This window comes from Salmo salar, chromosome 18, assembly GCF_965601325.2.
Source record: "Salmo salar chromosome 18, fSalSal1, whole genome shotgun sequence".
Classification (NCBI taxonomy): domain Eukaryota; kingdom Metazoa; phylum Chordata; class Actinopteri; order Salmoniformes; family Salmonidae; genus Salmo; species Salmo salar.
In genome coordinates, this window is record NC_138308.1 from 9,660,271 (window position 1) to 9,675,399 (window position 15,129).

At 44.7% G+C, this 15,129-nt stretch overlaps 1 protein-coding gene across 3 annotated transcripts in view; it reads right to left on the reverse strand.

Moving 5' to 3' along the window:
- The window catches only part of LOC106576797 (E3 ubiquitin-protein ligase MARCHF5), a 43,076-nt gene that overhangs the window by 11,287 nt on the left and 16,660 nt on the right, over positions 1 to 15,129 (reverse strand). For all 3 annotated transcript variants that reach the window (XM_082964708.1, XM_014154216.3, XM_014154217.3), the window contains exon 2: positions 8,316 to 8,518. In XM_082964708.1, the coding sequence (XP_082820834.1) occupies positions 8,316 to 8,518 (203 nt within the window). The remainder of the gene's footprint in view (positions 1 to 8,315; positions 8,519 to 15,129) is intronic.

Consider the following 15,129-nt stretch of genomic DNA (forward strand, 5'->3'; position numbering starts at 1 on the left):
ACCAAAAAATGTCTGCAGCATTGAAGAACACAGTGGCCTCCATCCTTCTTAAATGGAAGCGGTTTGGAACCACCTTCCAGAAGGACAACCATCTCTGCAGCACTCTACCAATCAGTCCTTTATGGTAGAGTGGCCAGACGGAAGCCACTCCTCAGTAAAAGGCACATGACAGCCCGCTTGGAGTTTGCCAAAAGGCACCTAAAGACTCTCGGACCATAAGAAACAAGATTCTCAGGTCTGATGAAACCAAGATTGAACTCTTTGGCCTGAATGCCAAGTGTCACATTTGAAGGAAACCTGGCACCATCACTACGGTGAAACATGGTGGTGGCAGCATCATGTTGTGGGGATGTTTTTCAGTGGCAAGGACTGGGAGACTAGGGAAAGATGAACGGAGCAAAGTACAGAGAGATCCTTGATGAAAACCTGCTCCAGAGCGCTCAGGACCTCAGTCTGGGGAGAAGGTTCACCTTCCAACAGAACGACCCTAAGCACACAGCCAAGACAACGCAGGAGAGACCTGAAAATAACTGTGCAGCAATGCTGCCCATCCAACCTGAGAGCTCGAGAGGATCTGCAGAGAATAAATGGGAGAAACTCCCCAAATACAGCTGGTAGCGTTACACCCAAGAAGACTTGAGCATGTAATCGCTGCCAAAGGTGCTTCAACAAAGTACTGAGTAAAGGGTCTGAATACTTATGTGATATGTTTTTATTTTTAATACATTTGCTTTGTCATTATGTGGTAGTGTGCGTAGATCGATGAGGGAAAAAAACTATTACGAATACATTTTAAAAGGCTGTAAAGTAACAAAATGTGAAAAAAGTCAAGGGGTCTGAATACTTTCAGAATGCACCGTATAATATTTTTTTTTTTTTTAAATGTGCCGAACATTGCATTCACTGGCAGGACAATTCAAGCAAAGCCAATATATGGCGATAATGTATTGGGCCTATAGCTTTCTGCACAAACCTCATTGCAACAGTACTCTATTTCACTGGTTAATGTTGAATAGGCTTGCGTTTTTCAAGTCATGTTAAAGAAAAATCTGAGCGGTAGATCTCGGCTTGCATTTTGACTCCGTGATCTTAACTCAGAAAAGGTTGGTGACCACTATTCTAGAGTTTTCCCTGTTAACACTGTCAACGTTTCCCTTTACTGTGGCAATTGGGACCGAATCAATGCAATATTAGCCACTTTCAATGCAACATACAGAAACAAAACTAACTACGCAAGAGATTTTGTTGTAGGCAGAATGCTTTGGAGTAGGATTCTATTGCATTGACACGCACTACTCAGCCCATACTTTACAGACCGGTGTGGCATTAACAATCAGAGTTGCAGTTGGCCTAAATGCAAATATCCCATAGCCATATATGGATCTGTGCCACTTAATTTGAACTGGACTGTGTTTACAGCATGAGCGGTCGTGACTAGATGCGCTTGTTTTGAGATCAAAGCGAGAGCTGCATGTAGCCACGTGCACAATTTGTTCATATCCTTTGCTAGTTAGTGAGTTATTAGCCCAGTTATAGATCATTTGTAGTCAGCAATAAGCAACAATTGGCCCAGCGTCGTCCGGGTTAAGGGAAGGTTTGGCCGGCCGGGATGTCCATGTCCCGTTGCGCTCCAGCGCATGCACGTTGACACGGTCGCCAGTTGGACGGTGTTTCCTCCTGACACATTGGTGCAGCTGGCTTCCGGGTTAAGCGAGCAGTGTGTCAAGGAGCAGTGCGGCTTGGCAGGGTCGTGTTTCGGAGGACACATGGCTAACGACCTTGGCCTCTCCCGAGTCTGTAATAGAGTTGCAGCGATGGGACAAGACTGTAACTAACCAATTGGATATCACAAAACTGAGGAGAAAAAGGGGGACATTTAAAAAAAATAATAATAAATGAAAAGTTAATGTCAAGCCATGCATGTTTTTTTTTCTCTCTTTCAAAAGTCTCATGGAATGTAGACCTAAATTGAACACTACACATTGGCTGCTAATGTAGGCTGAATGACAGAACAGCTATTTCCATGTTAAAATGTTATCTCCATAGCCTACATGGCCAAAGTTTAAACTTAAAGCAGGTACAGCCTCCGTGTCCACATTAAACGTTCGCTGGAAGTTGCACAGAATTTGCCCAATGTTCAAGTTGGCGATCAGCAGAGCTGAAACTTGCTCAGTGCCCCGAAATATTTGAGGTTACATTGGTGGTGACCACAACTGGTCAAATAATCCAGCAATGCCCACGGCTAAAACGGCAGTGACTTTATATTTGCATTGAATGCCTATAGTGACGCTGCCATTTTTGGAGAAAGCCATGAAATCAGGTCTCAAATGTAGGAACAATAGTGCAGTAGACTTTTCAACTGGCTACAGAGACCTGAAGGAACAACGGAAGGGTGACGTGTCACCTCAAAGCTTCCAACAGGCACAACGGGGAACAAACACTTCTCATTTCTTAAAGTAGTTAAACACATTGGCCTCCTGTATCCTGTCAGTTCTGCCACTTTCCAGGGTTGTGCTTTATTGCGCCTATGTTTGCCAACCAGATTGATCTCGTGCCTCTTCAACACATTAATCTGGGCATATTTTGATGACAACGTCGGAATCCCTTCCGTTTTGTCCCTGCCTAAGCATTACGCCATCCACAGCCAGAGGGAACTGGGTCACACTTAATGGCTATTGGCAAAAAGGAAAGCGAAGCAATTCATTTCAGCGCTTGGTAGCAAATTCCTAATTAACATAATTAAAAGAGTGGATGGGGATCGAGAGAAACTGCAACTGCATCCCACTTTCTCACTGGCGGGCAGGCATGTTGGCACACTGTTCCAACCCACTTTTTTTTACCCTCTCACAGAAGAGCCAGCAAGGACACGCCGTCCCTCATTTTACACCACCGGCCAAATCAGAATGATAGCGTGGGTGGAAATCATCAGTTGCTGAGAAAAAAAAAAAAAAAAAACTCTAACTTACCATACCAGTGCCACGGCTAACTGCACTTTCCTACTAGAAATCCCAGAGTTTATAGCCCAAAACTAGCAGAGAAAACCTAACACGAGTGGTGTGCTACAGCCAAACACATGCACCACGGTGTAAATCCATCAATGTGATGCCGCACTAACCTGAGGCCCGGCCCTGAGAGTAGGAACATGAGTAACGCCTGTCAGGCTAACAAATGAGCTGGGCTCAGCAGAGCGCAACGACAAAATAACTACACGTCAGCAGCTTACCACCCAGCACCCATCTCGGCCTTTATTACACCAATTGAAAGTTGTCCTCTAACGTCTGTGAGCTGCGAAAGTGCCATGTTTCTGAGGCTGATTAAAGTCACTGAAACACCCTTAAAAGTCATTCCCAACCGACAGAGAAGTAAAAAAATGTTCCCCTTTCTAAAAGTTGACTTCTACTTTTAGCGCAGTCAGATGGGTGACTATAAATCCAGACACAGAAGCTGTTTAGTCCCATGTCTGTCTGTTGGCCTATGCCACAGTGATCAAGTCCAGAACACAGACTAGTACTTTACATTAGAAGACTGTCGGAAGGAGCCAGCAACATAGCGCTGTTGTTTTTGTGTTCACTTGAGTGCAGCACTGTGCTTACTTCAAACTATAATGCACATGTTTATGTATCCTAAGCATACAAATGAAGACAACAGACATCCTATTAAACTCTGTAATTCTATGAAGGCAGCCGTGTTCACCTCAAAAAAGGTAGGAGGCAGCCCCCGGGTGAGGTGCGGTGATGTAACCTAGCACTTAAACGCACAGAAGAATCTAGGCTAAGCTCTACGGCACAAGTTGAGAAACAAGATGTGCTAAAATCAGACTTTTCTAATCAATTAAACACTACTGACAACCCCAGAGAGACCCACTGAGGCAATACTAGCACACTATCCTCGGGCGTCCATCGAGTCTGCCTGAGCAGAATACTGTGTTGAGTTCAGTTGGGGGGGGGAGCACGCGTCAGACAGTGTGACATCAAGACCTCTGGAAGCCGTGTCATAATGTGGCTGCTGAAGTCTAATGATGCAACGGTGAAGTTAAATAAAATGTCAGAGTGTCGTGGAGCGCATGTCTATTGACTTGCAGACAATGACACAAACAAATTATTGGTTGAAAAAAAGACTCTTTGTAGCTCTTTGTAGTCAAGACACCTGAAATCAAAAGAGAATTTTGGACTGAGTAGCGCATTTTGTTTGCCAGCAATACTTTGACATGAAGGCGCCAAAGTCGAGTGTTTGTTTTAGTAACTGGCGTGCGCAACAATGTAACTTGTTAACAGTGTTTCTACCGTGTATAAAGCTGCCCATTTAAAAGTACATGCTCTAGTAATGTGAAATATATTAGAATGATTGAAGTGTTGGTAGAGTATAATCACAGCATTTAACCTATCTCACGCTGCTTCCTTGTTGAAGTGCCGGTGCGAGGCAAATTAGTCCACTTGTCATCAAGGAACATTTATTGGTTGACGGGAATAACCAAAGTGATTAATTATTGCAGGGGTGAATTACTTAATGAATGTGTACCGTGACTTAAAAGTTGAAGTTATGGCACAAGTTATTGAAGTGTGCATGTTTATGTAAAACCGTTGTTTATGATGTTATATTTATATATCTATGGGAAATTATGCATTTATGGTAGAAATGTGTTTTGGGGCTATCATGATGGAACATTCCTAGCTGAAAGGAGTTCCTGGAAAGAGTACTTAGGTGTTCAGTTGGCTTTTGCCAGGGGGAGAGCAGGCTGGGCAGGAAACATGTTGGCTAGAGTGGAGTTATACCGGAGTTTTGTCATAGGCAATAGTTTATACTGAGAATATGTTTGATTTATTCAAGTCTTTGTCAACATCCTGTTTGTTATTTTCTGTACAAAGTTTATTGGCCAATTAGTCCTGCACCTGTTAATATTGTAAATAAAGCGGGCAGGGCAACAGAACATTCTGTCTGTCAACTCACTGTCCGATCCCCTGCTTCGGAAACTGCTTTCACACAGAGGAAAGCGATTTTTCTGAGCGTTTCCAGTCCCCAGGGCAGGCAGGGTATTACAGAGGAGAATGGGGAGTTGCCGGGCAGATGGCTGCTCCAGGTGGTAGGATGGCAGCGTCAGTGTGCTGCTGATTCATTGGGTGCTGTGGCGCTGTCTGGGCCGTCGGCTATTTCTCGGGCCTGGGTTTTTTGTGATTCATCAGCAGCAGTAGCGGGCAACCCCGGTCTCCTCTCCGGCCGTTGGTTGATGAGCTGCTCTCCTCATACCGTGGCCTAATCGCCTCCTCTCCCTCTACACCTCTGTCTGAACACAGGGGTAGGCAAAGGAAGCATGCTTAGGGGAGCAGGCAGACTGGTACACTTCACTGACTGGGCCTCTCCTCTTTCTCTCGTGCCATCTCGCATCGTTTCCCCATCTACCAACCATCCCATCCCCATCTTGTACCCTCTCTCTGCCTCCTACACAGCCCGGTGGGTGTCTACCTCAGTGTCCTTTCTCCAGGCACCAGAGACTGTCTCTTCCTCTCCCCGTCCCTCACACCAGGGTGATGACCAGTAGATTAGTCTGGGCCTTGGCAGATGGCATAAATAAAAAATACCCATCTGTATGCTCCCTGGCCTTCTGCGGGAAGTTGTCATCCCCGGTGTCGGGAAAGTCTCCGAAAATTTTCAGAGGACTTTCACGCAGTGTTAAATCGAAGTTAACATAAGCCCTTATGAGCCGGTGTACACGACTCAATAAACGATGAGCGATCGAGGCCTAAGCCTACTACATGATTCTACGAAGGACGTTATCTTTCAACAGATTAGGGCACATTGAAGGCCCTGTCCAAATAACCCATTGCCTCATGACACCCTCATCTAATCACTGTTACTGCCTGGAAAAAAAACACTGGGGTATTCAAAAGAAAAAAAGGAACACAAACAAAACTTGGAGGATGTGTTGGGGAACTGATGAACTTGATAAACATTTAGGCCACATTTCATGATGACTAATCTGGTGAAGACGCTGGCAAAAAAAACCAACCGACCACAAAGACCACTGGTCAGCCGGATAGCAAAGGGGGCGATGAAAACAAAGTGTCCAGAAAAAGTCTTCAGTAGCTACTGAATGGGAATGAGAGATTAGTTCCTCTCTCTCTCTCTCTCTGTCTGTGTGTGTGTGTGTGTGTGTGGGTGTGTGTGTGGAGGGGGGACATGGGATTGGAGAGTGAACAGGAGACAACGAGCCCAACATCTCTTTTTCTCCTCCTTTCACCTGTTTTGAAGGTTAACCCGGATAAATGTACCGGTGGGGGCAAGGGCAGAGAGTGACACAGACAGACTTATCCCAAAAATAACCAGGCAGGCAGCAGGCACGGTGGGCCTCAGGAGAGAAGACAGAGACAAGCTTATTTACTGAACATGCAAGCAGGCCCAGTGTCAGGCTACTCTATACACCCAATAACCATTAACATATTGGGACAAAGAGAGAGAGTAATGCCCATCTGGAACAAAAGTATTCACATTGAGATTTACTAGTCGCCTCATCTACTCATTATGCCAGCGAATCAGAGATGACATTCAAAAAGACTGCCACCAAACCAAATCCCCCACAGTATGGATTAATTCTCCATCAATGTTATCTGAAATACTAAGCAGTAGAAACACTTCCATGATGGGACAAGGGGATAATTATGGTTTTCAGTGAGCCAGATACTTTCAAATGGGGGAGCGAAGTGAACATGGAAATACAAATGCCACTGATCTGATGTGTGTTCTAAGTCCACAGAGTACTGCTTGAGAATTCTCGGGTGCCGGTTTGTCAATGTGCCATGACTTTATCAATGACACATCATTAATTCTGTCCTGTACTTGGCATACGACACTAGGGACTGTCCCGAGTCTTCCCATTGACCCGAAGCTCCAGAGACGAGTCTGAACTAAGTGCCCTGATCTCTATGCTTCAGTCCTGTAGGTTTAGCTAAGCCTGCTGCTTATAGCAACACAGGTGACTGCCAGCACAGCCAGGCCTGCATCTAAAAATACAACATGGCCCTGCTTACCAGCAGAGCTTGCCCTCCCGAATACATTGTCTTATGTCCAGGCCCTACTTCTTAGTTTGTACCTAGTTCTAATTAGACATGTATGCAGAGTGATTTAATAGCTTACCAGGTGCTATAAAATGTACAACAAGTGTTATTTCCCAAAGCAGTTTCCAGGGTTTCCACTTACATAAAAGTTTCCTCTCTTACGGTGACTGACGTAGCTGAAAGTTCTGTAATCGTCAAACGAACAAATGCAGAGCCATGTTTACTTGATGACTAAGTGCCAGTGTTGGGAACAATCAGTGCCCCCGTCACTCTGACGTGCTGGGGTTAATTACAGTGAGGCTGAAGCTGGCTGGTAATGAGCGGGTAGCAGACCTGGGTTCAAATACTATTCGAAATTCTTTTGCAGAGTTTTATTGAGCTTGCCTGGTGCAACGGAACTGACAGAATAGTCGCACAAGTGAGAAGTCCACCTATCTGGCACTCCAGGCAAACTATTTGAAATACGTTTAATAACATTTGAACCCAGGTCTGGTAATGAGCATCTGGCGAGTGCCCTGCCCGCTCCAATTCCTCGTGTTACTTCTCCCTCAAAGGGTATAATTACCAGACTCACCACATAACCTACCCTGGTTTTGGGAAAAAATAAACATGCAGTTAGTTGAGACAGGCTGAGTGGTTTTTAGAGCTCTCAGTTCCCACTCCTAATTCACAGCACTGAGTCCCTGTGCTGCAACAGTTATTAGGGAGACAGCAACAACAGCCATTAGTTGTCTGTCCTCAAAGGACCAATTCAGAAGTCCATTTAGGTATGGAAATGGCCTTCTAATGCTACTTCCCCTTTGGAAAGGTAGGGAAGTTAAGTGTTGTCCTGACATTTTGACAGTGAAGTTGAAGTAAAGTGAGATACTACAAATGTGCCCGTGATTCAGCTGTTATTACATGACTGTGTGCTGACAGACGCAACAGATCTGTCTCCATCTGTTAGGTAAGCTGCCACGGAATTACAAAAGCTCAAATGACATCAATATTTTTCACATGGGCCTGAATCATAACTAACTGAAATCATAAACACATCACATAAGCAGTTAATGCATGTTCATCTCTTTACTCCTGATGTGTGATAAGCATACAAGTGAAAATCAGGACAGACACTAGCTTGGACAGGGTGAGACCAATTCAATTATGTGGCCTACAAACAGCGTGAAAGCATAAATTCAGTAACTATCTGTGACCCTAACTACCTCCAACTAATATTCCAGGGAAACTGCAGTCCAGCCCATAGCCCCCCACCCTGTCATATCATACCCAGCTTGGGGAAGACGATGAGGTATTCGGCGTTGCACTGAGGACAGGCCACGCGGGCCGTGCTGTTGCCCCTCTGCTTCTCGTCCACCCAGCGCTGCAGACACACCTGGTGCACCCACTTGGTGGAGCCACGGCAGCGACACGGACGCACCCACTCCGCCGTGCGGTCATCCTCGTCCGTTGCGAAGCACACCCAGCAGCTCCTGAAACGCACACAAACACAGAAGAGGGGTTGTTCCACAGGCACATAAACACACAAGAGAAGGCAGACGCATCCCACAGTGGCTGAAACACTGGGGTCGTTGGTTTTTGTATCAACGTCTGTATACCAGTAAATTAAGTATTCTCAGTGCATTTGACAATTCATTCATGGTTGTGTATCAGGTAGATGGTTTGCATCCATCCAGATTATGTGAACTTCACCCTGTAAACCTCAGAGTTACTCAACACACTGGCTGATTAAACAGGATGTTCAGAGGCAGGAAACACAACCAAAGCCCCGTCCCCTGGGCACTGAGTGGCAGGCAGGGAGAGGGGCAGCTCCTCTGGGACAGGATGAGAGAGCAAACATGTACCCAAGACAAGACAGACTACATGTGACCTTGCATTCACCATGAAGTGTAGGCTTAAAATGAAATAAGGTTAAAGACTACAAAATCCACAAACTTGAGTAATATAATTATTATGTGAAGGCCATAATAGTCTGTATATACACACACATACATACAGTACCAGTCATCAGACCACGATTAACACAATTCTCTGGTCTGATGAAACCAAGATTGAACTCTTTGGCCTGAATGCCAAGTGTCACGTCTGGAGGAAACCTGACACCATCCCTACAGAATGTTTTTCAGCGGCAGGGACTGGGAGACTAGTCAAGATTAAGGGAAAGATGAACTGAGCAAAGTCCAGAGAGATTTTTTATGAAAACCTGCTCCAGAGCACTCAGGACCTCAGACTGGGGCGAAGGTTCACCTTCCAACAGGACAACGACTCTAAGCACACAGCCAAGACAACGCAGGAGTGGCTTCGGGACAAGTCTCTGCATGTCCTTGAGTATCCCAGCCAGTCGGACTTGAACCCAATCGAACATCTCTGGAGAGACCTGAAAATAGCTGTGCATTGACGCTCCGCATCCAACCTGACAGAGCTTGAGAGGATCTGTAGAGAAGAATGGGAGAAACTACCCAAATACAGGTGTGCCAAGCTTGTAGCGTTATACCAAAGACGACTTGAGGCTGTAATCCCTGCCAAAGGTGCTTCAATAAAGTACAGAGTAAAGGCTCTGAATACTTATGTAAATGTGATATCAGTTTATTTTTAATACATTTGCAAAATTGTTGCTTTGTCATTATGGGGTATTGTGTGTAGATTGATGAGGGGGAAAAAAAACATTGTTTAATATTATTTTCTACCCCAATTTCGTGAAATCCAAATTGGTTGTTACAGTCTTGTCCCATCGCTGCAACTCCCGTACAGATTCGGGAGAGGCGAAGATCGAGAGCCATGCGTCCTCCGAAACACAACCCTGCCAAGCCGCACTGCTTCTTGACACACTGCTTGTTGAACACGGAAGCCAGGCGCACCAATGTGTCGGAGGAAACACTGTACAACTGGCAACCGTGCCAGAGTGCATGCACCCGGCCCGCCACAGGAGTCGCTAGAGCGCGACGGGACAAGGACATCTTGGCTGGCCAAACCCTCCCCTAACTCGGACAATGCTGGGCCAATTGTGCGCAACTTCATGTGTCTCCCGGTCGTGGCCGGGTGCGGCACAGCCCGGGATCGAACCCGGGTCTTTAATAACGCCTTAGACCGCTGCGCCACTTGGGAGGCCAAAATAAAAACAATTTAATCAGTTTTAGAATAAGGCTGTAACGTAACAAAATGTGTAACATTTAAGGTGTATGAATACATTGCATGTATGTACACACACACAGTGTGCGCTGCAGCTGATGAATCAAAAAACAAAATCCCCCTACATCTGAGATAAAGATAAAAAGCTTGTGAGTACACTGTCCAAAGCCCCGGGCCAAGTAAAGTAATCTCAGCCATGGCCTCAGGGGGACATCACTCGGTGAAAGTGGGCAGTCAGCAGAACAAAGTCACCTCCTAAAACACAGGCTTTTATACTTGGGGTTGATTTTGGAAGAAATTATATTTTGTTAGGCTAGGCCTAGCTCTTGGGACCGATAACAGTGTAGTGTATTGATCAAAGATTCCTCTCAGACAGTAGACTGAATAAATGTACCCTGGAATACAGAGCAGAGACACTCTGGTGCAGTGACGGTGCACAACTCAAACAAGATCAATAACAAAGAATCTGCTAAGTAAGCAAAATGAACTGAAATGCTGTGTGTGCCTACACACCTAGCAGCGTCAAAGGGTAGGCAGGCTACTCTTTTTTACATGCATAGCCTACAAGGCCGACCGCATCAGAATGTCTAGGACCATTTGCAAAGGGAAGAGACTATCTGCAAGTCTTTTCGCAAACATGCGACCGTCACCTAATAGAAAACAATTGCCATAATGATTATTTGATCAATGCAGGAAGAACGTAACCAATAGCAGCACCCAGAGATAAGACCTGTTGATGTGTCTGTACTTTGCTCCGTTCATCTTTCCCCCGATACGTCCATCTCCCAGTCCCTGCCACTGAAAAACATCCCCTCAGCATGATGCTGCCACCACCATGCTTCACCGTAGGGATGGTGCCAGGTTTCCTCCAGATGTGACACTCGGCATTCAGGCCAAAGCGTTCAATCTAGGTTTTACTGAGGAGTGGCTTCAGTTTGGCCAATCTAACATAAAGGGCCTGATTGGCGGAGTGCTGCAGAGATGGTTGTCCTTCTGGAAGGTTCTCCCATTGCAACAGAGGAACTCTGGAGCTTTGTCAGTGACCATCAGGTTCTTGTTCACCCTCACCAAGGCCCTGCTAATCCGATTGCTCAGTTGGGCCGGGAAGCCAGCTCTAGGAAGAGTCTTGGTGATTCAAAATTTGTTCAATTTAAGAATGATGGAGGCCACTGTGTTCTTGCAGACCTTCAATGCTGCAGAAATATTTTGGTAACCTTCCCCAGATCTGTGCCTCGACACAATCCTGTCCTGGAGCTCAATGGACAATTCCTTCAACCTCATGGCTTGGTTTTTGATCTGACATGCACTGTCAACTGTGGGACCTTATATAGATAGGTGTGGGCCTTTCCAAATCATGTCCAATCAATTGAATTTACCACAGATGGACTCCAATCAAGTTGTGGCAACATCTCAAGGATGATCAATGGAAACAGGATGCACCTGAGCTCAATTTCACATCTCATTGTAAAGGGTCTGAATTCTTATGTAAATAAGGCATGTTTTTTTTTTTTTGCCAACAAAATCTAAAAACCTGTTTTTCCTTTATTATGGGGTAGTGTATAGATTGATGAAAAGAAAACAACTATTTAATCCATTGATGAATAATGCTAACATAAAAAAAATGTGGGAAAAAGTCAAGGGGTCTGAATACTTTCCGAATGCACTGTAGCTCCATGCTTGATACGGTGTGTGTGCCTTTGTTACACATTCCACCAGTGGAGACTGCTGACGGGTGGATGGCTCATAACAGGTGGGTGGATGGCTCATAATAATGTCTGGAATGGAGTCAATGGAATGGTATCAGGCACATGGAAACCACATGGAATGCGTAAGAAAGGCACACACACACCGTATCAAGCATGGAGCTACAGTGCATTCGGAAAGTATTCAGACCCCTTGACTTTTTTCCACAGTTTATGTTACAGCAAAAATCAGTCGACTTCTACACCGTAGTGTGCGCACTGCCACTGCTAATTTTTTTTTTAGCCGCGCTTTCAAGATTAAAGTGACACTTTACACAGAGCTAGCAGTGGTGCGAATGAAAGCCACAATCCCACAGCCACAATTTGCTCCACATCGTCTCCCTACAGTGCAGTGGCGTGCATCAGAGCTGCTAGCCCATAGAACGGTGTCACATCAAAACTGGTGTATAGTAAAATAGCAACGCTCCACATCCAACCTGACAGAGCTTTAGAGGATCTGCAGATAATAATGTGATAAACTCCCCAAATACAGGTGTGCCAAGCTTGTAGCGTCATACTTAGCCTGTTAGGGCTAGGGGGCAGTATTGACACGGCTGGATAAAAAAACATACCCGATTTAATCTGGTTACCACTCCTACCCAGTAACTAGAATATGCATATACTTATTACATATGGATAGAAAACACCCTAAAGTTTCTAAAACTGTTTGAATGGTGTCTGTGAGTATAACAGAACTCAAATGGCAGGTCAAAACCTGAGAGATTCCTTTACAGGAAGTGGCCTGTCTGACCATTTCTTGAACTTCTTTTCCATCTCTATCTTTTACTAAGGATCTCTGCTCTAACGTGACACTTCCTACGTCGTCCATAGGCGCTCAGAGCCCGGGAAAAAACAGAATGTCGTCATCCCAGCCCCAGGCTGAAACACATTATCGCCTTTCTCAAGTGGCCGATCAAGGGACTCTGGGCTAATGCGCGTGACCCGACCGCCCCCGCCTTTGTGATTTTTTCCTCTGTTTGCCGAAAAGGAGATTCCCTGACGGAATATTATCGCTTTTCTACGAGAAAAATGGCGTAAAAATTGATTTTAAACAGCGGTTGACATGCTTCGAAGTACGGTAATGGAATATTTAGAATTTTATTGTCACAAATTGCGCCATGCGCACGACCCTTCTTTACCATTTCGGATAGTGTCTGGAACGCACGAACAAAACGCCGCTATTCGGATATAACGATGGATTATTTTGGACCAAACCAACATTTGTTATTGAAGTAGCAGTCCTGGGAGTGCATTCTGACGAAGACAACAAAAGGTAATCAAACTTTTATAATAGTAAATATGATTATGGTGAGTGCTAAACTTGCCGGGTGTCTAAATAGCTAGCCCGTGATGCCTGGGCTATGTACTTAGAATATTGCAAAATGTGCTTTCACCAAAAAGCTATTTTAAAATCGGACATATCGAGTGCATAGAGGAGGTCTGTATCTATAATTCTTAAAATAATTGTTATGCTTTTTGTGAACGTTTATCGTGAGTAATTTAGTAAAATGTTAGCGAATTCCCCGGAAGTTTGCGGGGGGGTATGCTAGTTCTGAACGTCACATGCTAATGTAAAAAGCTGTTTTTTGATATAAATATGAACTTGATTGAACAAAACATGCATGTATTGTATAACATAATGTCCTAGGGTTGTCATCTGATGAAGATCATCAAAGGTGAGTGCTGCATTTAGCTGTCTTCTGGGTTTTGGTGACATTATATGCTGAATGACTTAAATGTAAATGTAAATGTAAATTATATGCTGGCTTGAAAAATGGGTGTCTGATTATTTCTGGCTTGGTACTCTGCTGACATAATCTAATGTTTTGCTTTCGTTGTAAAGCCTTTTTGAAATCGGACAGTGTGGTTAGATTAACGAGAGTCTTGTCTTTAAATAGCTGTAAAATAGTCATATGTTTGAGAAATTGAAGTAATAGGATTTTTAAGGTTTTGAAAATCGCGCCACAGGCTTAAAGTGGCTGTTACGTAGGTGGGACGAATTCGTCCCGCCTAGCCCAGAGAGGCTAAGAAGAGACTCAAGGCTGTAATCGCTGCCAAAGGTGCTTCAACAAAGTACTGAGTAAAGGGTCTGAATACTTATGCAAATATGATATCAGTTTTTACCTTGTCATTATGGGGTCTAGTGGGTAGATTGACGGGGGGAAAAAACAATTTAACCCATTTTAGAAAAAGGGTGTAACGTAACAAAATGTGGAAAAAGACAAGCGGTCTGAATACTTTCCTGAATGCAATGTAGACACCGAAACACATTTTACTGTAATAGAGAAGTTGACCTTTCTAACTATAACCTTTTTATGTCTCAACTGCTCAAATTGTGCGCACAGCAAACATTACTAAAATATGAGTATCAAAGAACATTGACACTGGAAAATGAATGCTCAATTTGTCGCGAGTGGCATCACGGTACTGCTAGCAGCATTTTAGCCAAAGACTGATATGCTAGCTGTCTAGTCAAATCAAATTGTATTTGTCACATGCGCAGAATACAACAGGTACAACCTTACAGTAAAATGCTTACTGACAAGCCCTTAACCAACAATGCTTTATGAAGTTAAGAAAAACGTGTCAAGTGAAAAAGATAAAATAAATAAAACTAACAAATAATTAAACAGCAGCAGTAAAATAACAATAGCGAGGGTACCAGTACAGAGTCAATGTGCGGGGGCACCGGTTAGTGGAGGTAATATGTACATGTCGGTAGAGTTACCAGCATAGACAATAAACAGAGTAGCAGCTGCGTAAAAGAGGGGTTTGGGTAGCCCTTTGATTAGCTGTTCAGGAGTCTTATGGCTTGGGGATAGAAAATGTTGAGGAGCCTTTGGACTTAGACTTGGTGCGCCGGTACCGCTTGCCATGCATTAGCAGAGAGAACAGTCGATGACTAGGGTGGCTGGGGTCTTTGACAATTTTTAGGGCCTTCCTCTGACACCGCCTGGTATAAAGGTCCTGGATGGTGGAAAGTTTGGCCCCAGTGATGTACTGGGCCGTTCACACTACCCTCTGTAGTGCATTGCGGTCGGAGGCCGAGCAGTTGCCATACCAGGCAGTGATGCAACCAGTCAGGATGCTCTCGATGGTGCAGCTGTAGAACCCTTTGAGAATCTGAGGACAAATGCCAAATCTTTTCAGTGTCTTAAGGGGGCTTTGTCGTGCCCTCTTCACAGCTGTCTTGGTGTGCTTGGACCATGAAA